The sequence below is a fragment of the Erpetoichthys calabaricus genome, chromosome 10, assembly GCF_900747795.2.
Source record: "Erpetoichthys calabaricus chromosome 10, fErpCal1.3, whole genome shotgun sequence".
Lineage (NCBI taxonomy): Eukaryota > Metazoa > Chordata > Cladistia > Polypteriformes > Polypteridae > Erpetoichthys > Erpetoichthys calabaricus.
In genome coordinates this window covers 17,427,448-17,453,696 of record NC_041403.2, presented here as the reverse complement: position 1 = coordinate 17,453,696, position 26,249 = coordinate 17,427,448, and the positions used below count along the sequence as shown (strand labels likewise).

The 26,249-nt window shown below is 41.0% G+C and overlaps 1 protein-coding gene across 4 annotated transcripts in view; it reads right to left on the bottom strand.

Annotated features, from left to right (window-relative positions):
* Positions 1–26,249, bottom strand: part of raver2 (ribonucleoprotein, PTB-binding 2) — a 233,669-nt gene that overhangs the window by 54,909 nt on the left and 152,511 nt on the right. For all 4 annotated transcript variants that reach the window (XM_051932711.1, XM_051932710.1, XM_028810952.2 and 1 more), the window contains exon 3: positions 9,703–10,172. In XM_051932711.1, the coding sequence (XP_051788671.1) occupies positions 9,703–10,172 (470 nt within the window). The remainder of the gene's footprint in view (positions 1–9,702; positions 10,173–26,249) is intronic.

Genomic DNA, 26,249 nt, shown 5'->3' with positions numbered 1-26,249 from the left:
GCCCCATATGCAGCAAGCTGAGACGTACTTTATGTTCTCACACATTTCTCTAATGGGCATTATTAAGTTTTTCAGCATTTTGTGCTCCAGTAACTCTTCTGTGGGATCGGACCAGATGGGCTAGCCTTCGCTACCAACACACATCAATAAGCCTTGGGTGCCCATGACCACGTCGCATCGGTTGTCTTTCCTTGGACCACTTTCAGTAGGTATTAACCACTGTGTACCAGGGACACTCCACAAAACCTGGAGATGGTCGAACCCAGTCATCCAGCCATTACAATCTGGTCCTTGTCACAGTCACTCAGATCCTTATGCTTATTTATTTATTTATTTTTGCTTCCAACGTATCACCTTCAAGAGCTGATTGTTCACTCGCTGTCACCCAGTGACAGATGCCATTGTGAGGTGATCATCAATGAGATTCACTTCACCTCTCTGTGCTTTTAGTGTTATGGCTGTACTGTGAAACTGGGCGAGTCAAAAACCAGCAACCCAAGGGGAGCGCCAGGACAAAGTTTGACAGCCACTAATCTAATAACATCTCTTCACAGGTAATTTGATTGTGCATCAGTAGGTGGCGCTATATTTATGTTAAAATTCTTACACACAAAGTTACCACAATAAGCTCCGCATTCTCTGACCTTGTTGTGTTTTTATTCTGTTAACTCCTGTGCTTTTTTGACATGGGAATTCTGCTTATGTATTTCTTATTTTTAAATGTTCTCATTTTTACTATGACATGCATGCCATCGTTGTGATCTGAATTCTCACACTCGGAATGGAAACTCTCAGAAACTCCAGCCACGCAAATACTGCATTCATGTGCTTTCAGACAGACAATAAAAATTAGCTTCTGAATTGGAAATTCTACACGAATGTTCCACAAACTCAGAGCTGCAAGTTAGACAATTTGGAGAAAACAAAGCTACCCAAATTCTCCAAATTGTGTCTTAGAACTCTGACTTCTCACCTGAACCTGGTGAATTACAAATGCCAATTTTTGTGGTCGAATGGCATTTGTAGTAAAGTGATATTCAGTTAATACATTTAGTAAGGAGAAGGGCAGGTAAGCAAAGAGAAAATGAAATCAGGAGAAACGAAAATGAGAAAAATGTGAGCGAGTGTAAGCTTGAGTAAAGCGAGATGGATGGCTAGAGCTCTACACAGGTGTTCAGTAGAGGCAAGAGAGAGAAAGAAAGACAGAGTGAGAGAGTGAGGAAGAAAGCAAGTGAGAGTGAGTGAGAGAGAGACAAAGAGAGAGAGAGAGAGTGCATGAGTGAGAGAGAGAGAGAGAGAGAGAGAGAGAGTGAGCAAGCAGAGTGTGTTCCAGCTGGGAGAAGCGGTTCAGATCTATTGAATAACTTAAGAGAGCAGTATGTTAAATTTCAGCCAGTGCTGTTTTGTGTAATTTGTGTTCATTGTGGAATCTTTGATTTTTGTTCGTGTTACTTTTGTTTATTATTTGCTTTATTCCTTATGCTTGTGTTATGTTCCTTGTGTTTTGTGGATGGTTCCCCAAAGGCAGGATCACCTGCATACCACCATAAGGGACTACCCTAAGTCCTGTAAAGGTGGGAGAAACCCACCGTCCTCTGCAGCTCATTCAAATGCACTTGGTGAGTGTTTCATTGTGATCATTTCTGTGCTTGTTGTCACTTATGGACTTTTGACCCTTTCTGCTCTGTTTTTTTGACGTTGCCATTGAATTACTGTACTGGAGACTTTGTTCACGTTGAAGGGAATGTTGTTGGCAACTTGTTTTTTCCTTTTTGTGCTTCATGGAGCTTCACATTATTATACAGCATTTTTGTTAAATATTAATCTTTTGTTTTATAAAGTTCCTGTGTTTGTTCTTGTATCTAGCCAGGGTTTGATGGTAATATCCCCCTCTTGTAGGCATTTGTGGAAGTTTTTGGGACTTTGAGCTTGGGAACTCTTGAGTATTACAACACAGTTAAAGTAGAAAACAGCTGAGGTAGATCCCTTGGCTTTTAATGTTTGTTTTAAATTATTATTAAAAGAAGGAGCATATACTTATACTAACAAATATTAAATAACAGTAATATTGATAGGTCAGGTCAGGTCAGGTCAGGCTGGGGAGCATGCACCGGTACAGCGCTTTGCCACACCCACCACATGATGAAATACCTCAGGATCGCTGTTAGCATGCAGTACAGTCCCCCCAACTGGAAATGACCATCTATCTTCTGCAACCAGATGTTATGTGGGCATCCCCTTGTTCTGGTCTAGCTGCTCAGGTCCTCAGCAATGAGGGTCCTGTGAGCCGGATCAACCTTGGGGAGTTGCGCCACATGACCGTAGTGCCGTAACTGACACTCCTTCACAATGCAGGTAATGTGCCTCATTCGAGACTCTGTGATAACTCCCATTGGAGTCATCTCCACCTACTTGAAGCTCCTGGGAGGAGGCTTCTGGGCTTCATAGATATACAGTATACTTGGAGTCATATACTGTATACTTGGCTTGGCTTGCCCTTTATAAGAGCTGCAGTAACATCAGGGCCAGCAGATGAGACTGTGAACCTGAAACACTAGAAGTAACTGCAGGACCGGCTGAAGGTTCCCTGGGATTGATGGTTTAAAGCCACCCCAAGCTGCCAGGACCCATTTCAATTTAGAGCTGAGAGATGAACTTAAGCAAAGACTCAAAACCAGTAGGAACAGGAACAAGGAAAGAGAGGAGGAGAGGAAAAGGGAGAGGGAAAGGGTGACAAAGGAGTGCTTGGGTGAGCCACCTGTCTTGATAGCAAGATCTAACGCAGCATAATATTCTCAAACAGTGTGGCACCATCCCAGGAGCATCTTTTTTATTTCATGCATTTCTGTTTTCCCTATATTCATTTCACCACTGTGTATATATTTAATCTAATAAACCTTTTTTTGAATGTACTGACCTTCTTAGAGTAATGATTCCAATCAGGGCACCCCCTTCATGTGCATTAAATGGAGTGATAACCTGAACTTTTTTTAATGAAACTGTATAAATATACAATGGCCGCATATTAACCTCTTAATACAGAGGGATGGTAATTCAATAGCCCAGTGTACCGTAATAAAACCCTAAGTATTGAAATGGTTCAGCAGGCTTTCTGGTCATACCTACAGAAATATGCCTTTCTCTATCTATCTATCTATCTATCTATCTATCTATCTATCTATCTATCTCTCTATCTATCTATAGTGCCTTTTATTCTGTTTATACTTATTTATAACTGCTTTTCATTTAATCTCTGTATTATTATTATTAGTATTATTATTAGTGCCTTACGTTCTATCAATCTACAGTATGCGTCTATTATATAGTACAGTATTTCATTTTATAGGTCTTCAATATCTGTTACATAGTGCCTTTCAGTTTATTCATCTATTATATACTACCTTTTATTTTAGATATCTGTCTATAGTATCTACAGTGGTGTGAAAAACTATTTGCCCCCTTCCTGATTTCTTATTCTTTTGCATGTTTGTCACACAAAATGTTTCTGATCATCAAACACATTTAACCATTAGTCAAATATAACACAAGTAAACACAAAATGCAGTTTTTAAATGATGGTGTTTATTATTTAGGGAGAAAAAAAATCCAAACCTACATGGCCCTGTGTGAAAAAGTAATTGCCCCCTTGTTAAAAAATAACCTAACTGTGGTGTATCACACCTGAGTTCAATTTCCATAGCCACCCCCAGGCCTGATTACTGCCACACCTGTTTCAATCAAGAAATCACTTAAATAGGAGCTGCCTGACACAGAGAAGTAGACCAAAAGCACCTCAAAAGCTAGACATCATGCCAAGATCCAAAGAAATTCAGGAACAAATGAGAACAGAAGTAATTGAGATCTATCAGTCTGGTAAAGGTTATAAAGCCATTTCTAAAGCTTTGGGACTCCAGCGAACAACAACAACAACAACAACATTTATTTATATAGCACATTTTCATACAAAAAGTAGCTCAAAGTGCTTTACATAATGAAGAAAAAAAGAATAAAAGACAAAAAAGAAATTAAAATAAGACAACCTTAGTTAACATAATAAGGAGTAAGGTCCGATGGCCAGGGTGGACAGAAAAAACAAAAAAAAACTCCAGAAAGCTGGAGAAAAAAATAAAATCTGTAGGGGTTCCAGGCCACGAGAACCACAGTGAGAGCCATTATCCACAAATGGCAAAAACATGGAACAGTGGTGAACCTTCCCAGGAGTGGCCGGCCGACCAAAATTACCCCAAGAGCGCAGAGACGACTCATCCGAGAGGTCACAAAAGACCCCAGGACAACGTCTAAAGAACTGCAGGCCTCACTTGCCTCAATTAAGGTCAGTGTTCACGACTCCACCATAAGAAAGAGACTGGGCAAAAACGGCCTGCATGGCAGATTTCCAAGACACAAACCACTGTTAAGCAAAAAGAACATTAGGGCTCGTCTCAATTTTGCTAAGAAACATCTCAATGATTGCCAAGACTTTTGGGAAAATACCTTGTGGACTGATGAGTCAAAAGTTGAACTTTTTGGAAGGCAAATGTCCCGTTACATCTGGCGTAAAAGGAACACAGCATTTCAGAAAAAGAACATCATACCAACAGTAAAATATGGTGGTGGTAGTGTGATGGTCTGGGGTTGTTTTGCTGCTTCAGGACCGGGAAGGCTTGCTGTGATAGATGGAACCATGAATTCTACTGTCTACCAAAAAATCCTGAAGGAGAACATCCGGCCATCTGTTCGTCAACTCAAGCTGAAGCGATCTTGGGTGCTGCAACAGGACAATGACCCAAAACACACCAGCAAATCCACCTCTGAATGGCTGAAGAAAAACAAAATGAAGACTTTGGAGTGGCCTAGTCAAAGTCCTGACCTGAATCCAATTGAGATGCTATGGCATGACCTTAAAAAGGCGGTTCATGCTAGAAAACCCTCAAATAAAGCTGAATTATAACAATTTTGCAAAGATGAGTGGGCCAAAATTCCTCCAGAGCGCTGTAATAGACTCATTGCAAGTTATCGCAAACGCTTGATTGCAGTTATTGCTGCTAAGGGTGGCCCAACCAGTTATTAGGTTCAGGGGGCAATTACTTTTTCACACAGGGCCATGTAGGTTTGGATTTTTTTTTCTCCCTAAATAATAAAAACCACCATTTACAAACTGCATTTTGTGTTTACTTGTGTTGTATTTGACTAATGGTTAAATGTGTTTGATGATCAGAAACATTTTGTGTGACAAACATGCAAAAGAATAAGAAATCAGGAAGGGGGCAAATAGTTTTTCACACCACTGTATTATATGTTGCTTTTCATTTAATCTCTGTATTATTATTAGTGCCTTACGTTCTATCAATCTACAGTATGCGTCTATTATATAGTACAGTATTTCATTTTATAGGTCTTCAATATCTGTTACATAGTGCCTTTCAGTTTATTCATCTATTATATACTACCTTTTATTTTAGATATCTGTCTATAGTATCTATTATATGTTGCTTTTCATTTAATCTCTGTATTATACAATATCTTTCATTTTGTCTACAGTATCTATTATATAATGCCTTTCATTTTATATATCTAAAGCATACCTATTATATAGTCCCTTTTATTTTATCTATTTACATCTGTATCCATTGTATACTCTGTGGTGGGTTGGCACCCTGCCCGGGATTGTTTCCTGCCTTGTGCCCTGTGTTGGCTGGGATTGGCTCCAGCAGACCCCCGTGACCCTGTGTTCGGATTCAGCGGGTTGGAAAATGGATGGATGGATGGATCCATTGTATACTACCTTTCTTTGTATGAATCTATTACATAGTGCTTTTCATTTTATCTGTTTATCTGTTATTTACTGCCTTTCCTTTTATCTGTGTATAATATCTCTTACATAATGCCTTTCAGTTAATCTCTCTGTTATATAGTGTTTCTCATTGTATCTATCTACAGTATACATATTATATAGTGCCTTATATTTTATCCATCTGCAGTATGTATCTATTATATGTTACCTTTCTTTTTATCTAATACACAGTGCTTTTTATTTTCTCTGTCTCTCTATTACATAGGACTTTTCTTTTATCTGTCTATAGTATATATCTACTAGACAGTGCCTTTCTTTATTATATAGTGCCTTTCATTTTATGTATCTATCTATCTATTATATAGTACATTTCATTTCATCTTTCTCTCTCTTCTCTCTACAGGTGCCCTTCACTACAAGGAGAAACAGACAAAATTCTGAAAAATTAGTAACAATTTATAATCCATGAGATGTAATTAAAAGAGAAGACTGATGTCGAGCACACTGCGGGAACATCTGCCCATTAGCAGACTATAACAACGTCTCCCAGCAGACTCAGGTCAGGACAGCTTGGCGGTTTTAGCTGTGGCCTACGGTGGGGTACTCGGGTTACTCTTCTAGAATAAAACCCTGCAGTTCCAGAACATTATGAAGGTACTGAGGAAGGGGGAGACAATAAAGGTTGATGATTTTGTTTGTTTTATAGGTTAACAAGGAGGGAAATCACACAAACAAGCAAGGACACATGTGTGATATAAGCTCCCCGTATTACTGGTTCAATGCCATTTGTTTAATTTTCCAATGAAGGGAGGCTGACAGATGGGGGCTTGTGCCACCACCATCTACCCAAAGCACCATGATGTTCCAACAATGATGGATGGATTAAAAGCCAGAAGTCTGTATAACCATCAGCATCAAGTGACTCCGTGAGAACCCTAACTAAGAGGGCTATTTCATTTATGTTAGGTAGAATGCCCAAAGGGGACTGGGCGGTCTCGTGGCCTGGAACCCCTACAGATTTTATTTTTTTCTCCAGCCTTCTGGAGTTTTTTTTGTTTTTTCTGTCCACCCTGGCCATCGGACCTTACTCCTTTTTATGTTAACTAAGGTTGTCTTATTTTAATTTCTTATTTGTCTTTTATTCTTCTTTTCTTCATTATGTAAAGCACTTTGAGCTACTTTTTGTATGAAAATGTGCTATATAAATAAATGTTGTTGTTGTTGTTTCATTGTAAGGAGAATGTGGACTGACATCTTCTGTCCCATTTCTCTGTCTCAGATATTCTTTTGCTTGTCCCACCTCTTTCTGCCCCTCCCTCTCTCCCTATCCCATAATACAACAGGACCCTCTGCCAGAACACACAGTACACTTGAAACGTCACCAAACTGGGCACTCGCTATGGTTGGTGGTCCTAACATATGACGCAGACAGATACAAGACAGATGGAACAAGTACTTGATGATTCATAGATACAACTGACAGACAGATAATATGAAAGGCACTATATATGAAAAAATACTAGGCAGACATTAGTCTAATAGAAGAGGTAGTAAATGGATGCCAGCTAGCTAGACAGAAATAATGAAAAGGCACTATATGATAAATAAAAAAGGTACTAAATATGTGTAGGTACTAGACAGAAAAATAGATAGTGTAAAAAACACCATACATTAGTGTGAAAGGCACTATATGATAGACAAACTGACAGACAGATAGCCTGAAAGGCCTTCTGTAAGAGAAAAATACTAGACAGAAATTAGACTGATGGGTCAAATACTAAATTGACCCTAGGTTGACAGAAATAGTGAAAAGGCACTATATAATAGGAAAGGCTTGGTACAGATACAAGATATACATACAGTTATATAACAGAAAGAAAGGCAGACAGCCCCTATATGATAACGTGAAAGGCACTACATATATATATATATATATATATATATACAGTATATGTGTATAGTAATAATAATTAATAATAACAATAATAATTCATTATATTTATATATGCGCTTTTCTCAGTACTCAAAGCGCTATCCACACAGGGAGGAACCGGGAAGCAAACCCACAATCTTCCACAGTCTCCTTACTGCAAAGCAACAGCACTACCACTGCAGTGACCGGTGTCGCCGCAAGTTAGTTGCCCATAATGGTGATGACCGTTTCTCAAGTGCAGTTCAGTAGTTCCACTGTTCCATTTTTCCTCCCGTATAGCGCCACCAGCTGCACGCTCTTACGCTCTTAACTGCAGGCTGTCTCCGTGTTAAACAGTAAACCTAGGGCAAAGAAACACAGCTGCCCTTCAGAAACTCCCTCTGAAACAGTATTTCAATGAGAAACAAACACATTCTTACCTGTCCCTTTTGTGGGATCAGCTGCAGGCTTGCAGACTTACTGTCCAATACACTTCTTGCATGAGGTTTAGAATGTTTAAAAGACCAAGCCCCAGCCAACCTAATGGCTCACTCTCCTGTCCTCTCTCCCTCAGACTGCGTCTGTTCCAGTCACTGCTTCCAAGCCATTGATCTTACTTGATGAAGATGACTTTGTGTTCTTTTGACCTGGAAAGGGGAGCTGGACCACCACATTTGACAGCTGCAACCTGTGTGCTTTCCTGCTGTTGACAAACCCATTCTGAATAAGGTCTTGCGTGTGTACCTGCCAGTTCAGCAATAAAGATTTTGTACTTTGGAAACCTGACCCCTTTTCTAATCTCCTGTGCAACTTTGTGACCCAAGCTTGACAATCTCTCTCTGTATTATATATATATATATATATATATATATATATATATATATATATATATATATATATATACACAGTATATGTATATATTGACCACTAGGGGGTGGTCCCAACACCCAACACAATGGCATGGACACAAGTTTTCATTTCTTTTCAAATCTTTACTCGGGGCTTCAAAACACAGAATTTAACCACACAGCACTTCTCTTGTCTCTCCTCTGCTTCTTCAGCAAACTTTGTCTGCCTCCTCCCAACTCTGGCTCCCTGGACTGAAGCAGGCTGCTCCTTTTAAGCAAAACACTGGAGTACTTCCATTGTCCTGAAACTGTGGCTTGGGAGTACTTCTGGTAGTTACTGGGTGCATCTGAAGCCCAACAAACTAGGGCTAAGAAATTCCCTCAGCAACCACGGAGACCAACAGGGCTGACCCAAAGAACTACAATTCCCAATATGTGAGTCTCTGTGGTGGGACAGAAACCCTTGGGGCTGCCACCTAGTGTATTGGGGGAGACACTGCCCTGAATAAATAGTCTTAGCCTGTCCATCCATGATATTGGCATCCCTGCCAGGTAAAAATTCCAGTTCAGCTCCAGATGGGTTGGCAGTATCACAAGTGTGCCGCGTCTCACAATATATATATATATATATATATATATATATATATATATATATACGGCTTCTAAGACTGAATGCCACCACCAGGATGCTGTGGCCACATGGGATTTAAATAGCCTTTAGGCACCAGACAGCTGTCACTTAATTTGAAACCCCAACTCCCCAATTACCAATTAACATAACAGATACAAGACCAAATAACCCACAATAATGAACTAAAACAGAACAATTTGCATATACAAATTAAAAATAATTAACCACCATTACACAAAGACAGAAAAGTGAATATAATTAGGGAACAGAAAGACAACAAAATGAAAAAAACAAGCGAAAAGATATCTAAGGGAGAGTATAATATAAAAATAGTAGGTAGGCACTACATAACGTATTGAGAGACAGAATGAAAATCACTATATAAACAGATAAACTGACAGACACACATCAGGTCAACAAAAGGGGTGTGCCAGGATGAAACAGTATGCTGCCACTTAGGTAGGAACCCCTCAGAAGCCCGGTGGCTCTCCCGCTACTGTAAAACGGAGGTACCCACCTGGCAGAACACCGGCTTATACTTTCTGGAGAAGATCTTTGCCAGCTCTTCTGTATCACTAAAATCTGCTGGCAGCCTGTCGACGCAAAGGCACTTGGAGTGAAGGAGGTCGGGAGTCAGCTGGTTGACGTCTGTCCACTGCACCATAAGGCTCTGTTCCCCCAGCTGTTTACCCAGTAGCTCTGAGCGGGCCTTGGATGCAGAGTCCTTTTTCATGTACTCCACAAAGCCGTAGCCCTTGGAATGGCCTGAGTGCTCACTGTACACGAGGAAGCACCTCTCTATGTTCCCGTACGTGCGCACCAGCTCCTCAAACTGCGCCAGGGTGAAAGTGTGCGGCAGGTTCGTGATACACAGCAGTGAATCTGTTGGTTGCAGCTGCACCGTGAGCTCCTTCCCCTTGAATGTACTCTGATGGAATGTCCGGATAGCATCTTGGGCCTGCTCACCATTCAGCAAGGTCACAAAAGCTGGAAGGAAAAAACAGAAAACGAGTACATGATTAGAGAGAAACCCCTTGGCCATGGAAATGATCTGGTCATCCTCGTTGTATTATCATGCGATGAGTGCAACTCCCCAAGTCTGTTACTGGATTGGCCTCCTCTCCTGAACTTCAAACATACAGAAGGATGCACACACACAGATCCTATCCACTCATGAAGTGCTCCAATAATGTTAGGAGAACCAGACAAAGCTGCAAATTGTCTTTTTATGTTGCCAAAAACGTGTTAAGTTTTATATACAGTTAGATCAAGAAGCATTTGGACAGTGACACAATTTTCATAATTTTAGCTCTATAAACCACCGCAATAGATTTGAAATGAAGAAATAATGACATGATTGAAGTGTAGGCATTCAACATAAATTCAAAGGGGTTTAAGAAAATGATGACAGCACTGATGACAGCAATTTTTATACATGGTCCCTCAGTTTCAGGGGCTCAAAAGTATCTGGACATTTGACTGCTTTTCCATAGTCAGGTGTGAGCAGGTCCCTCATTATTACATTAACTATTAAACAGGTAGAAGTGTGGAATTTGCATCTGGAAACTGTCACTGTGAACTCTCAGTATGAGGTCCAAAGAGCTGTCCGTGCAAGTAAAAACAGGCCATCATTAGGCAGAGAAAAAAAACAAACCCATCAGAGAGATGACAGAAACAGCAGGAGTGGTCAAATCAACCATTTGGTAGACTTAAAGAGAAGGACCACACTGGTGAGCTCAGCAACACCAGAAGGTACGGACAACCACAGAAGACATCTGTCCTGGATGATTGCAGAATTCTGTCCTTGTTGAAGAAGAACCAATTCATGACATTTACCCAAACCAAGAATATTCTCTGGGAGGTCCACTTGTCACTGTCAAAGTCCACAATCAAGAGAAGACTTCATGAAAGTAAAGACAGAGTATTTACAACAAGGTGCAAACCACTGGTAAGCCTCCAGCATAGGAAGGACAGATTAGACTTTGACAGAAAATATTTTTAAAAGTCCAATTCTAGAACAATTTTATTTGGACAAAGTAAACTGAGATTAATATGTACCAGAATCATGGATAAAGAAGAGTATGGAGAAGAGAAGAAATGCTTCATGATTTAATGAATACCATGTCATCTGTGCAACATGGTGGAGGGAATGTTATGGCCTGATCACGCATGGCTGACAATGGAAGTCATTCATTGGTGTTTATTGATGATGTGACAGCTAACAGAAGTAGCAGGATGAATTCTGATGTGTACAGGAGGGCTACACTGTCAGCTCAGATTCAGACAAATGCTGCACAAGTGATAGGACGATACTTCAAAGTACAGATGGACAATCAGCAAAAACATACTGGGACAGAAAACCAAGTGCTTTTCAATGCAAAGGAGTGGAATATTCATCAATGGCCAAGTCAGTCCACTGACCTCAACCCAAATGGACATGCATGTCACTTACTGAAGACAAAGCTGATGGCAGAAAGTCCAACGAACAAGTAGCACCGGAAGAGAGCCGCAGTAGCATCACTAGGGTGGACTCCTAGCACTTTGGAGATGGCCATGGGTTCAGACTTCTGGGAGTCATTGACTGGAAAGGATTTTCAAAAAAGTATTGACAATGACTGTTATATTTATGATTATGTTAGTTTGTTCAAATACTCTGAGCCCCTGAAAATGGGGGGACCATGTATAAAAATGGCTGTCTTTTCTAAATGGCTCATATAATGTTTTTGTTAAATGCAGTAAATTGAAGCTCAAAGTCTACACTTCAATCACATCTTGACTGTTTTGTTTCAAATCCATTATGTTGACGCACAGAGTCAAAATTATGAGCACTGTATTGCTGTTTAAATACTTATGCATCTAACTGTATTTACGTACACCCACACCTTACGAAAACTGGATGTAGCGCCTCGCTGGTCGATTAATTGCTTCCAGAATATCGGCCATGATGGAGTGAAGCTTGGCTGAGATATTCCGAAGCTGTCGGCCTGTTCTCTGAGAAGCAGCAACAGGTAGCTGATATAAACAGAAAAAAAAAAAACAAACTAAGTCTTCAGTGCAAATACATAGCATTGGCCCTCTTAAAAGGGAACTAAAATACAGTGTGTACATCAATAGTTATAATGTTTGTCATGTCAACGCACATTCTAGTAACTGCTTGGTGATATCAATTATTATGCGAGCGAGTCGACATTTAGCTGGTGTGACTGCATTTTCTTACTTGATCAAGGGGGGGTCGTCACTTCCCAGTTTCTCCAAAATGCTGTGTACGGTTGGGTCAGAGTTGCTCTAACTATACACACACCCTCCCCTGTCGAGTTTTCTTTTATAAATGGTGACTTTCACGTAGAAAGCTGTGTATACACACTTTCAACCTTATTTCAAGGTGCATTCACTTATGCATATTTATAAGGTGATTGTGATTAATAAACAGTAAATTGTATACAAATGTGCATCCACCAGATACTTATTACAAAAGTAAATGTCATTTTCTTTTTGCAGTACGCATTTTCTTATTTTTTGATGTTTGCAAATTTTCCACTCTTAATACACACAAAGGTTATAAATGTGACCCCAGTGTCCCCTAAACAAAATAATGATAAAATAAATAAATCACCAGTGAGATTTTGAGAACCTCACAGCTTTGATAAGTTGTTCATGGTGAAGCGCGATTTTAAATAAATAATCGCGAGTCCCGGAGCGTGCAGTCAGGTGTATGCGCTGCTCCAAGGTGGATTGGAGTGCTTGATGAGGGTGTCACTCAGTCAGCTTCATCAACACCTCAGAGCAGATGAATAAGCAGAACCTGCACCCCACTGGAGCTATAAATGGAGCCTGCATAGCAGAGAGGGGAGACAATTGGATGAGAAGCATGAAAACAACAGTCCAGAGGACAGCTGGAGAGGTAAGCAGTCAGGAGTAAACCAGACGGCAATAGCTGCATCAGGGCACGAGGGGAGACGAGAGACCAGGCCCTGAGAGTGCAGCAACGTGAATGGTACTCCATGGTGTTGCCCCATTGATCTGGGGGTGGCGAACGAACCTCCCATGCATCCAGGTAGTGCTGTGCTGGCATATGGAATGAAGGAAGTCTATGCGCATCCTGGAGGATGCCAATGAAGGCAGGTGGGATAGGAGTCAGAAGAGGTGTTTGTAGATGTTGTCGTCGTCTCCACCAGTTGGAGTGACCTGCAGAGACATGAGGTGAAGGGCTCACTGGGCTGGATGAGGAGGAACTTGTTACCGATATGGTTTTACCTGGAATTAAGCGACTGTTTTATCTGGATTTGAGGTTGTTTTGACCCTTCAGAAGTTACTCTAGCTTTAATGGATTATTTATTGATGCACAGCACTTTGTGGACATTTCTGTTGTTTGTTGCATCAAATAAAAGCAATGGATCGCTTCGCATCAACCCCTTGCTGAGTGTGTGAGTTCTCATTTGCTTGGCTCATCTTGGTTTATGACTATTGACGGTTTCAAGTACAAGAGGCTCCTGGAAGCAACTGGGAACTGTGGAGCTGACCTGGACCATCACAGCGGCCGCTACAGATGTAATTAGGTACATTGCCTTCAGGAGTCTTGGAGAGTATAGTTAATTGCAGTTCATCTGAGCAAAATTCAGAATCTATAAAAAGAGGCGGAGTGCAACTTTTTCTTTTCAATAAAGCACCTGCAGTTTCAAAATTACGTTTTTATCATCCCAGAGCAAGATGACTCCCAAAATGATGACTCGTGGGACAGCATGACATCCTCAAGATTTGTAACATTAACAGTAACCACAAAGTTAAAACAAATAGTGCTGACCAAAGTGCCAAACACGGTAAAGAAAACAGCAAAGCGGTAAACACAAAGCATAAGGTGAAATTAAAACATATTCTTCCTAGAGAAAAAATAAACAGAAATTAATCAGCCTAGAAGATTACCTGATGTTCAAAACCATCAATAAGCCAAAAAAAACACAGAAAACGTGTTAAAAGCTGAAAAAATGCACAACGAATGCCAAGCCACCACAACACCAGTCCGTCCACGCCAGCCTGCCATTTGCTGAAGCAGCTGAATCCAATAAAAGGATCAAGTGGAGGGGGCGGAGCCGAGCCCTACAGCATCAGGGCCAATGCCAGTGCCTCCGAACAGCAACAGAGGACAACTGCAGTTGCCTTCTTCCAGCTCATTAGTCCAACAGTCTGTGGACTGTCACAAAGGCGCTGTTGGCAAACTAATGGGAGGTGACCCAAAAAATAAAATCATTACTAGTAAAGAGAAGGAATAAATAAAAGAGCAGAATTTTAATTAGGAGTCAGCAGGCCACCTCTGTTTACCAAATTGCCGCCTCAGCGCCCCTTCATAACGAGAGCCACAAAGTTCTTTACACAAACACAGAAGCAAAGTTGAATGAGACAAGCAGCGTATGGAAAACAAATTAAATGCAATTAAAATTCCGAGCTTTTGATTGGGAAGCGTTTAGAAAAACATGAATAGGGAAGAGGAGCTTCATAATGGCAACTTTACTAAAAGCACCGTAGATGTGCATCTCGGATGAACATCACTGTGCTTCTTCACACTTGGTCATCATAAGTCACAGGGCACTGGAGTGTAAATTCTTCTGTGGTCATTGAGCAGGTCTCTCCAGAATGAGGAAACTTCAGTGGGTGAAGGTTAAGATCAAATGAAAGTAATAAAAATATTTGCAAAATAAGTTCATCTATGCTGCGATGGACTGGCTTACCTTCACATTGAAGGTGGTACAGAATTTGAGCTGCACCCATCTGGCTTCTACTCATGACATGAACAACACTTGCTAACTTAGAAAGACAAGCAGGCCCAGCCATCCTGCACAGCCGCTCTTCTCGCTCCTCTATTGTCATAAGCACCAGTACATTCAGGGATGGACTCTTCCCGCAAGTTTTAAAGTTAGTAAGAATTCAAATATTACATATACACAGAGTCCCTTCAGAAAGTATTCAGAGCCCTTTCCCTTTTTCCACATTTTGCTAAAATAATTTAAATTCATCTTTTTCCCTCTTCAGGCAGCACTCACTGCCCAAGCACCATTATACATTTTTTCAAATTTTATTATATTGCTCATGCTCAACTGTTACCTTCCTTCATACCAAACCTCAGCCCTATTCAGAACTATTTACCTTCTATAAAAAGGTCTGTAATCGAAACCCTGAGTTAAAGTGGTCCTGTGTGAATCGACATGTCAGTAAAATTCCATCATTTCAGTGATTCAGACGAGAGTAAAATTAGAGGTCCTCTGGTAATAATTACTTTGCCCAGAGCCTGAAGTGAAATAACAGAACTGCCGCCGTACACCTTGTTGAGTTTGCTGAATAACAGGGGCGGGATGAGGTATCCCCTCTAAGATCCACAGGATATGTACAATTTATATTGAGTACTGGGTTTGCAGGGTCCCCTGTTGGCAGTGCAAATGGACAAATTGGCCAGCAGCCATACCACATGCGCTTTAGAAGAGGTCATCTACATGAAGCTAAGCATGTTCTGGGCCGGCCAGTACTTGGATGGCACTCCATCTGGGAAAGTTTCAGTTGCTGCTGGAAGAAGTGTTGATGAGACCAGTGGGGGGTGGGTTTGGGGGGCGTTTACCCTGTGATCTGAATGTAGATCCCAATGCCCCTGTGCAGTGATGTAAAAATGGCGCCGTCCTTCGGAGGAAATGTAAAATCAAGGTCATAAAAGATCCCTGGGCATTTTCATAAAGAGTAGGGTGTCTCCTGATGCCCTGACTAAATTGCCCACCATGGCCTAATCATTCTGGACCCCAAATCACCCCCTGTCTCTAATTGGCTGTCTCTCTCACCGCTTCACGACCTTACAACTAATGTGTGGTGAGTGTACTGGTGCAAAAAAGCCACTGTTGCATCATCCAGGTGAATGCTACACATTGGTGGTGGTTGAAGTGGCTCCCCACTCACTGAAGCACTTTGTGTAATGAGAAAAGCAATATATAAATGTAAAGAATTATTATTATCATATTGTTATAACTAAGGGTTGCTAGTGCAATCCGAAATGACTATGTACCAGTACTCATACATTAACTACAGGTTCTCCTATGGCAGAAACTGGCAAATGCTGGTATGGAGTTCCATTGTGTACCACCTCGGTTTGGTCAGCGAACTGGCAGATAAACATTTGAACAAAAACTGAGAGATGCATGTGAAAATAAAAACAAAAAACAACACAAAACAAAAAAAATAAAATGAAACTAAAGCCCAATACAAGAGACAATAATCATGGTCGGGAGAACAAGAGGGACAAAACCAAAAGTACACGCAGGAAAAAGAGCACAAAGATAAACTTTAAATACTTCAGATATTTGGTATCCACAAATCAGATTAGGATTGGCACTCCTTTTATCCCGTCACCTCAGAAGCCACGCCCCTAGCAATGCTGGAAGTGGACCTAATGACAGATGTAAACACTGCAGGCATTTGAGGACCCAAAATCATGATGGTTGCACTGCAAACACTGACTTTACTCGTCCTTGTGATGTAAAACTAATCCTGTCTTCATTATCGTAGGATTTGTGAGACTTACCAAGTCCATCTACTAGGCTAGTCCACTCCAACACCATAAGATTAACACACAGACAGATATACACACACAGACTCAGAGATCCTTTCTACACAACTACGCATGGGTGATGCTCTATTGCCAGTCACAGTCTGTAGCATTCCATATAGGACTCCCCCCGTCCACAGATCATATTCACAGTATTACTGCCAGTCACTCTGCAATATCTCACATAGGATCCCATCCACATAAGTACATAAGAGTGACACCTCAAGCCTGTCACGCCTCTGTACTCCATTTAGGATCTCACTGTCACCAGCACTAACAAATAAATGGGTGACCCCGAGACACTTGAAGGCTCAGCACCCTTTTGATTAAATGCCACTTACTAACCAACGGGTCTTACTTCTGCCGCACTTGTCCTTCTACTGAGGTACGGCCTCTTTACCTTGACAACCCTATAGAGGCAAGAAAGCACCAATCTTCTCACACCAGGTGCCCTAATATTTACTTTCAATCACTCAAAAAATAAAGACAAAGTATAGAAATGTAAAAACAATGGTATTTATTAAAGTATAATAATACCAAAAGAACAAAGTATAATAAAACAGATAGCAAAAGTCTTAGAAATGCTTACTGAAACTCATCAATGTTAAGGGTGGATCAAGGCTGGGCTTTGAGCTACAGGGTCCTGAAGCTGTGGAGTGGTCTGTCTACTACTATAAGGGGTGCGTCTTTAGTCTCTGATTTTATGGACATTGCGACTTCGGTTTAGCACACCCTGACTAGAGCTGCTGATTAGCTGTGCATACCGCATCTCTGTTGTTAGTCATTAGTCCTAAAACATTAGTAATATATTTTATAAACTGTTACTGACCCTCCCGTAATTCTGTTTCTCTTCTCTGTATCCTTTACGGCACTTGTCAAGTTGTTTGCTTGCATATGAAAAAGCCATCTCAGACAAAGGAGGACTGGAGTCATTGGGTAGGAGGGTCATTTCATCTGATTGGCCAGCATAGCACTGACTCAGCTGTGGAATGGCCAGTAGGGGGGAGGTGGCTTGTTGGCTGGGGTTTTCAGGACATTGACTGAGTCTGGCTTGTGTGATCCCTTTTCTATAATCTAGCTGTGGTTCTACAATGGATGGACAGATGTTGTTGTTTATTAGTTTTGTTAATTAGTTTCTAGTTGTTGATGTATTAGAACAAATCTGTACCCTTACATTTGACTGTTCTGTATTTAGTGCTGTAATCTATTCTTGCATTTTGCCTCAGGAGTTGTAGTGTTGTTCTGTTTCAGTACTTGGTGAGGTGTGGTGTGCAGGTACAAATTGTACTGTTGTATTGTATTTCTGTGGTGGCCATTGAAAGATTTGCCATCTGGCTCTGAGAAGAAGATTACTTGTATTCTATTTTGTATGGGGTCGGCACGGTGGCACAGTGGTAGCGCTGCTGCCTAACAGTAAGGAGTCCCAGGCTCCTCCCTGCTTGGAGTTTGCATGTTCTCCCAGTGTTTCTGTGGGATTCCAATTTCCTCCCACAATCCAAAGACATGCAGGTTACGTGAATTGGCGATTCTAAATTGGACCATGTGTAGGTGAGGGTGTGTGTATTTGTGTTCACCCTGTGATGGACTGGCACCCTGTGAGGGTTTATTCCCTGCCTTGCACCCTATGCTAGCTTGGATAGGTTCTAGAAGACCCCAGCGACCCTGATCAGGACTAAGCGGGTTAGCAAATGACTGATTGACTGTTTTGTGTGTTGAATTTACCCCATTTTTTGTCACCCATTGTAAACCCACCCTACCTGGAAGGGGGTCTCTCTCTCTGAATTGCCCTTCCTAAGATTTCTTTTCTTTTTATTTTTTTACAAAGTTTTTTTTTGGAGGGGAGTTTATCTTTGTGTTCTTAAAGAGTCAAAGCTGTCAAAAAACAAGGCCTGTCAAAAGCCCATTGTGGTATTCCTTGTATGATTTTGGGCTGTACAAGAAATAAAGTATTGTTGGTGGTGGTGGTGGTGCTGGTGGTGGATGTTGTCCTGGGCAGCTTTTTAAATCAGCAACTGGCGTTATGCATACGTTTGTGTTCCATGAAGTCCAAATGAAATGGTCTCCCGCTCTCTTTCTTTCTGGCGTGTCTTGATCTTGGACAGCAGTTTTTATATAGTTGCTCAGCTGTTTTTATTTATTTATGTTGAAATTTCATGTGGGGCTCCATGACATGTGATATTGCACACATTTGATTGGCTGGCTGTCCTAATGATGAATGACTCAAAAGTCTTTGATCTTTTTACGCATCTCCATAATACTTTCTATTCCCAAGCTATAAACTAATTGAAACACCTTCTCATTGTGTGGTGTCCATACTTATTTTCCATTCCCTTTACTGACTGAAACTGATGCATTGAAGTTATAAATTATTGTTGCAATGCAGAAAGGATGTATAAGAGGGGATGCTTTCAATATGAATTGCCCCAGTATGAGTCATGCAAATTCAATTCAATTAAAGCTTAATATAAGCAGTCTGCAACTTCAAAATATGACGATTTTACACACCAGAACATCATCTGAACAGGGTTTTACACAACTCTCTGCTCTTCCTTCTCTTTTTCATGTTTCGTGTGACACACACGGTGACACTAATTCATAGAGGCGAGTGCTTGACGTATCCCTACAATGCAATTACTTCTTAAAACTTCAGTATGGTTCTGATAATTCTCTCCAGGGCATTTTCACCTGCAGATTGAACAAAAGTTGAATTCTTATCACAGCTTTTTTGTTTTGTTCCATTGCAAACCAAATGAATACATGTACGGATGAGAAAACATTTTCATTTCAATGCTTTTCAGGAAGAATGATACATTATGTGAATAAAATGCAAGGGTATACAATATTTACGGCCACGTCAGTAGGTACTATAATAATAATAATACAATTCTCTGCAGCATAAAAGTGATGGATTGGCATCCTGTTCAAGGGTTGATTTTTCTTGTGATTAGGTTTGCCGTTTGGTGGGTGCGGCAATGCGCTGTAATCAGTGCATGCTTCCAACCTTCTCCTCCTCCTCCCAGGATTCACAGACATGATGAAAAACCGGAAAGCCTCAAAAAGACCCACAAACCACTTCAGGACCTTCACTGACCTTTTTAGAGACTTTGGTCAGGATTACTTGACATCAAATTCTACAGGCAGACTTCGGCCTGTGCGGGCCCAAAATGGGGGACTGGCTTTTGAAGTTCAAAGAGTTTAGTGTAAATAACAAAAAGAAAGCACAAAAACAAGGCAAACAGGGAAAAAGCACAAAAATGAATCAATAAGGGAAGAAAGGCAACCCAAAGTTAACAAGTCCAATCCAATATCTAATACTCCAAAAACAATAATAAAGTAATCAAAACTTGAGAAACATCCAAAGAACAAACTCACAAGAAACACACTTCATGACAATCAAGGGACCTCTAATGAATCTACTGGACTAATTGAAAAAGGATCGTCGGTAAGGTTTTTTATGAGGAAGGGCCAAGAGAAACGACATGGTCAGAAGGAAGTGAAGGTTGATACCGTAAGTTGAAAACAGAAGCTGCAAAACAGAAACACTAACCAGAAGTCAGAGCTAAATCTTTATGCCAGTAGTCACAATAAGAAATGCACATATTTTCCATCAAACTCCGATTTCGATTGAGTTGGGACTACTTGAGGTGACCTTTATATGGTTGCAGCGATGATGTCACCATCGGGCGGTCCAGATTTAGGAGAGGAATAATTATTAGAACAACCCAAAAGAGAACAGGCCATTCAGCCCAACAAAGCTTGTAGTCCTGTCCCCTTAATTCTTCTAAAAAAACATCAAGTCGAGTTTTGAAAGTCCCTAAAGTCCTACTGTCTACCACACTATATGGTCACTTACTCCACTTGTGTCTGTGGTTCTCTGTGTAAAGAAAAACTTCCTAATGTTTGTACGAAATTTACCTGTATCAAGTTTCCAACTGTGTCCCCTGTGTTCTGTGATGAACTCATTTTAAAGTCACAGTCTCGATCCACTGGACTAATTCCCTCATAATTTTAAACACTTCAGTCATGTCTCGTCTTTATCTTCTTTGTCTTAAACTGTATAGGCTCAGCTCTTTTAATCTTTCCTCATAAATCACCTCCTGTAGTCCCTGAATCAGCCTTGTCGCTCTTCTCTGGACCTTTTCTAGCGCTGCTATGTTCTTTTTGTAGCCTGCAGGCCCAAACCGCACACAGGACTCCAGATGAGGCCTCACCAGTGTGTTATAAAGTTTGAGCAGAACCTCCTGTGACTTGTACTCCACACGTTAAGGTGCTATATAACCTGACATTCTGTTAGCCTTCTTAATGGCTTTTGAACACTGTCCAACAGTTGATAGTTTTGAGTCCACTACAACACCTAAATCCTTCTCATTAGGCATACTCTCGATTTTCAGTCCTCCCATTGTGAGTTCTAAGGAACATGAAACACAACTTCTTAAAATGTCCAAGACGATAACAAAAATGGTATTGAGAACTGACATGAGGCAAAAGCCAAAAAGGAAATATTCATGATAACATTAGAGCTTGTTTTGGGGAGTGTAGCAGTTAACTCTTTGGGATTTCAAATCCTGAGGTTGTGGGTTTAAATCCCACGACTGACGTCGTGCGACCCCGAGGAAGTCACTTCACCTACTTGTATTCCAATTTGGAAAACAAAAGAAATAGAACCAATTGTATCTCAAATGTTGTAAGTCACCTTGGGTAAAGGCATCACTCAAATATGAAAAATGTTAATGGAAATAGGAATAACTTCTAGCACAAACCCTAAAGGCCCCAAACTGAAAATATCAGCACCTTATTCCCTGCATAATAAAAACACCAGAGAAGACCAAAAACACATTTTTATAGGTGAGATAACACCAAAGAAAAATGAAATACAAACATCAATCACAACACCAACACCCCAGGTATGACAAACAAGCCCAGGGTGGTCCCTTAGCAGTGACATCAGGATGCTCCCGCCTCTTGGAGTAAAACCCACTAAACACAGAGAACATATGAAAGTACACAGTACATTAATATTAACTAATAAATAAGTACATGAACAAAATGCACCTAATAAAACATTAAATAATTCAAAAGTAACAATATATGAAAAGACAGGTAACTTTATTGTCAGACCACCCATACACCGTATTGCAGCATACAGTGGCACAAAATAAGAGGACCACAGTGCATCGTACATAGACATAAACACAGGACAAGTGCAGGAGACCAATAAATTATAGGTAAGTGAATAGATAGTAAAAATCTGAAATAGTAATAAATAAAATATAACAACCGATAAAAAAAAAGAAAAACAACAGTAGTGACAAGTGTATCAAATGTACTGCATATAAATAAACTACTAGGGGCAGATCTGAGGGCAGGGGGCAGCCCAGAGGTCAGAGTCCAGACAGCCGACAGGTAGAAGCTGTTGTAGAACCTGGCACAACTGGTTTGGATGCTGCGGTACCTTCTGCAAGATGGAAGTGACACAAAGAGACCATTTGAGGGGGGGGGGGGGGGGGGGGGGGGGCAGTCCTTCACAATGCTGTAGACTTTGCAAATGCAACAGTTTATATAGACGTCTTTAATGGAGTGCAGAGGGGTCCCAGTGATCTTTTCTGCTGTGTGCACTATTCATTGTAGGGCCTTATAGTCAGAGACACTGCAGCTCACAAACCAGACAGTGATTGATGTAGCTGGTCAGAATGTTCTCAATGGGGCCCACTGTAGAATACAGTAAGAATGGGGAGAGGCAGACTTGCCTTCTTTAGCCACCGAAATAAGGTCAGCTGTCAGATGCACACCAAGGAATTTGTAATCTTAAAGACTTCCACCGCAGAGCCCTTGATGTACATGGGGTGTGGACAGCATGGGCCTTTCTGAAGTCAACAATCATCTTTTTCGTCTTGTTCATATTAAGAGACAGAGTGTTGCACTTGTACCAGTCAGCCATGTATCTCCTATTTGTTAGTCAACTAATGTCCATTGCTGATGAGACCCTCACCATAGTGTCATCCACAAACTTAATGATGGTGTCAGAGCTGTGCACAGCCATACAATCGTGAGTCAGACAAGTGAACAGAAGTGGGCAGAGCACACAGCCCTTGGCATCAGAGATCAGCGTGATGGTACTGGAGATGATGCTTCCAACATGGTCCTGTCTTGGGTTTCTCTGTCAAAAAGTCCAGCATCCAGTTGCATAGGAAAGCGTTGTAGCCCAGCAGACCCAACTCCCTTACACTCTTGGACTGCACATTTCAATGATGCCTCAGTCACATTCTGTTGTCCATCCGTTCTTCCATTTTTGGACTGTGCAATTTCTGCATGAGGGTCTCCATAATGTAAAATCCAAATTAGGACACAACTCCAAGAGGACAGTGGTAGGAGGTCTACATTGGCTTATAAGTCAGCCATCGTCATGAAAAAGGACACAAATACCATTAATGAAATTTAAAGTGTTTTTAAGTTTGTCTATGCATTGTAATTGTTGCAAAGTAAAGACTTTTGTATTTTAAGAAGACAGAAAATGTTTGCAGAGTGTAACATTCAGGTGTGACTTAGTTAACGAACTTGAAAGTCGGAGCGTTTTCTTGTGGATGTTTACTTCATCAAAGAGACAGAGATTACATTTTGGTTTTTTTAAATATTTTGTCCCAGTGTGATGTGGGTGAGAGATCTGCTCAGACCGCCAAGCCACTGTATGTACTGACAGACATAAGCACACCACGATTTCAATCGCTCACACTCCTGAGTCTCTGTTTGCCAACAGGAGTGTCTTTTGGGTGTACATAACAGGAAAATACAGAATGAAACTTTATTCATGTTGACATAACCGTTCTCAAGCTAAATCTCAAACAGTGAACTAACCTATAATTGAAGCTGTTACAGAGTGTGTCTCTGTGTGTTTTAATGACTGGCAAAATGCTGGTGGCAGTGACTTTGGGCAGGACAAATTATAATATTCATTGATCCACAAATCCACTAAACCCGCTTATCCAGGATGGGCAGCTGAAGCCATCATAGCAAGCAATGGATGCAGGCAGTAACAACCTCTGGATATCGTTGGGGGAGCAACACACACACACACACACACACACACACATATATATATATATATATATATATATCAGGGGACACTTTACCATCACCAGCTGAACTAAGACACATGTCTTTGGACTGTAGAAGGAAATCATAGCAAACCCACACAGATCCACATGCGGTAGAGAGCACCCAGAACGCAAACCCCGAGACCCCTAATTGCAAGGCAGCAGTGCTATCACTGCAAAACCATGCACCCAATTTCCTGAGTAACTTATTTACATTAACTCTTTATTTGGCATGCCTTTTAGCCTGCCAAATGTCTCTAATACCTGATTCCCATTCACTCATGTTTCACCTTCTATTTTCAATAAAACCAAGGATAAACCAGAACCAGAATCACCTTGATCTCTGTTCTCCTGTGCGCTCCCTTATTCTTTCTCAATCTCATCTTGCCCTGCTCACCCATCTCCCTGGAATACTCAACAGGGCAGAGACCCTGGCACAAACGGTCTTTATTGACTGCCATCCTGGCCACCATGCTTAGCCATCACTTGACTGAGGCACCGTGCAGCCCCCTGTGATGGTCAAATGACGGGGGACCCACTGCATCAAAGCCTGTGGGACAAAGCCTAAAAATTAATGAGGAACAACATAAAAACCTTTATGCGTGATAGAATGCCCAGATTTTGTTGTTATCTGCATGTTTTTATTTTTTCTGTCCTCCCCAGCAATCTGACCTTATCATCAAACTCATGTTTAGAGAGTTAAAAAAACAAAATTATATATAAGGACACTTCCCTTGTCCTAATTACATATCTATTTTATCTAAGTCCATATTAATTTATTTTTTGCTCTTTATTCATTATCATTCTTACCTAACTGATTTTTTCTTTTCTTACAGCTATTTCTTGTAAAGCACCTTGAGCTACTGTTCTGTCACTGAATTGGCAGGTAAACTTTTTAAACAAGACTAGAGAGCAGCATGTAGGAAAACAAAAAAGGGTTGAGAATAAAAGGAAGTTGAAGCCAAAATAAAAGACAAAATTGGCAGTCGAGAGAAAAAGCAAATGGTCAAAACTGAAAGTTGCACGTGAGTAAAGATTGCACAAGTCATTTTAGCATCCACAGATTGGATAAGGAAAATTCATTTTGCCAGTCCTTTTATGCCATCACGTTGATAAAACACAGGTCATAACCTCAGAAGCCACGACCCCTACAAACACAGGGAAGCAGACCTAATGATGAATTTTCAAGGAGGTGGCGATTGAGAGCCTAGAATCACATCCAAGATGGTGCAAAACAAAACACAACATTTAAACTATTAAGAATGTCAAGAAATGAACAAACAGAACAGAATCCTTGACCTCAAAAGCTCCCAATAAAAGTACAAAATGATAGTAACCAATCAGCATAAAACCAAATCATGACAGCTACATTCTGTGTAAGAAAGTGTGCTCTAGACATTCACCTTGTTGTTGTTGTTGCTGATATTTGCCTGTCCCTACCCCTGCTTGTGTCACATGACTTCCAGAGTATCAGTGCCCTCTAATAGACCCTGTCACATTACACGACTTTTCCAGCAATTTCCAGTCACAGACTTCATTTATATAATATTAAAGAGCGGGCACAGATGTGTAGTCTAACATCCCCAGTCTGTGACTTGCCCTGACATAATCAAACAAGTCGTACGGGTGGGCTGTGTGTGTGTGTGAGAGATGGGAACCAATGAGCAGGAAATACAACACCTATCAATGAGGAAGAAGGAATGCCGGCGATTTGGACCTTCAAAACAGAAGAGAGGCTTGTCTGTCTGATGTCTCGTGTTTTATGTGCCAGTATAAAGTGGAAAAAAGTGCCAAGATTGCGGCTGAACTCACCATACTTGGAAAACTTCAGGCTCAGTCAGGCAGAATGTCAACAAAAGGGGTGAGTGCACGATAATTAAGAAATGTGAAGCTGAACTAGAAAGTCATCACGGAATCATATAGTGTGTCCTACCCTGCAATTCTTAGGCATGTAATCCTCATGTGATCAGAACGGCAACTGCAGTCGTCAAGTTTGACCCCCCCCCAACTATAAGTCGTGTAATGTGCCACTGGCTTTAGACACAGTAAGTAAACCAGACTCAGAGTGTGCGTCCGATTTTGCTCAGGTTAATCAGGTTTGTGAATATGTGGATGGAAAGCTTTTTTAAAAGTCACCTACATAGGCTGAGAAGGAGCTTAGCAGAGAAGACACAGTGACACTCGTGCCGTTCAGAGCCTCTGCACGAGGACGAGCTGACAGAAGCCTTTATTTTTCTTTCTAAGACAGCTATTTAGGGCAGCACAGCACAGAGACAGTCTGGTGTACCTATGAAGAGAGACAGAATGGGGTCGAGGATCAGCCCATTTAGACGTGTGCTTAACGGCCAACCAAAGTAAAACAAGCATTTGAGCTCAAGAGCCTGCCATTGTCTG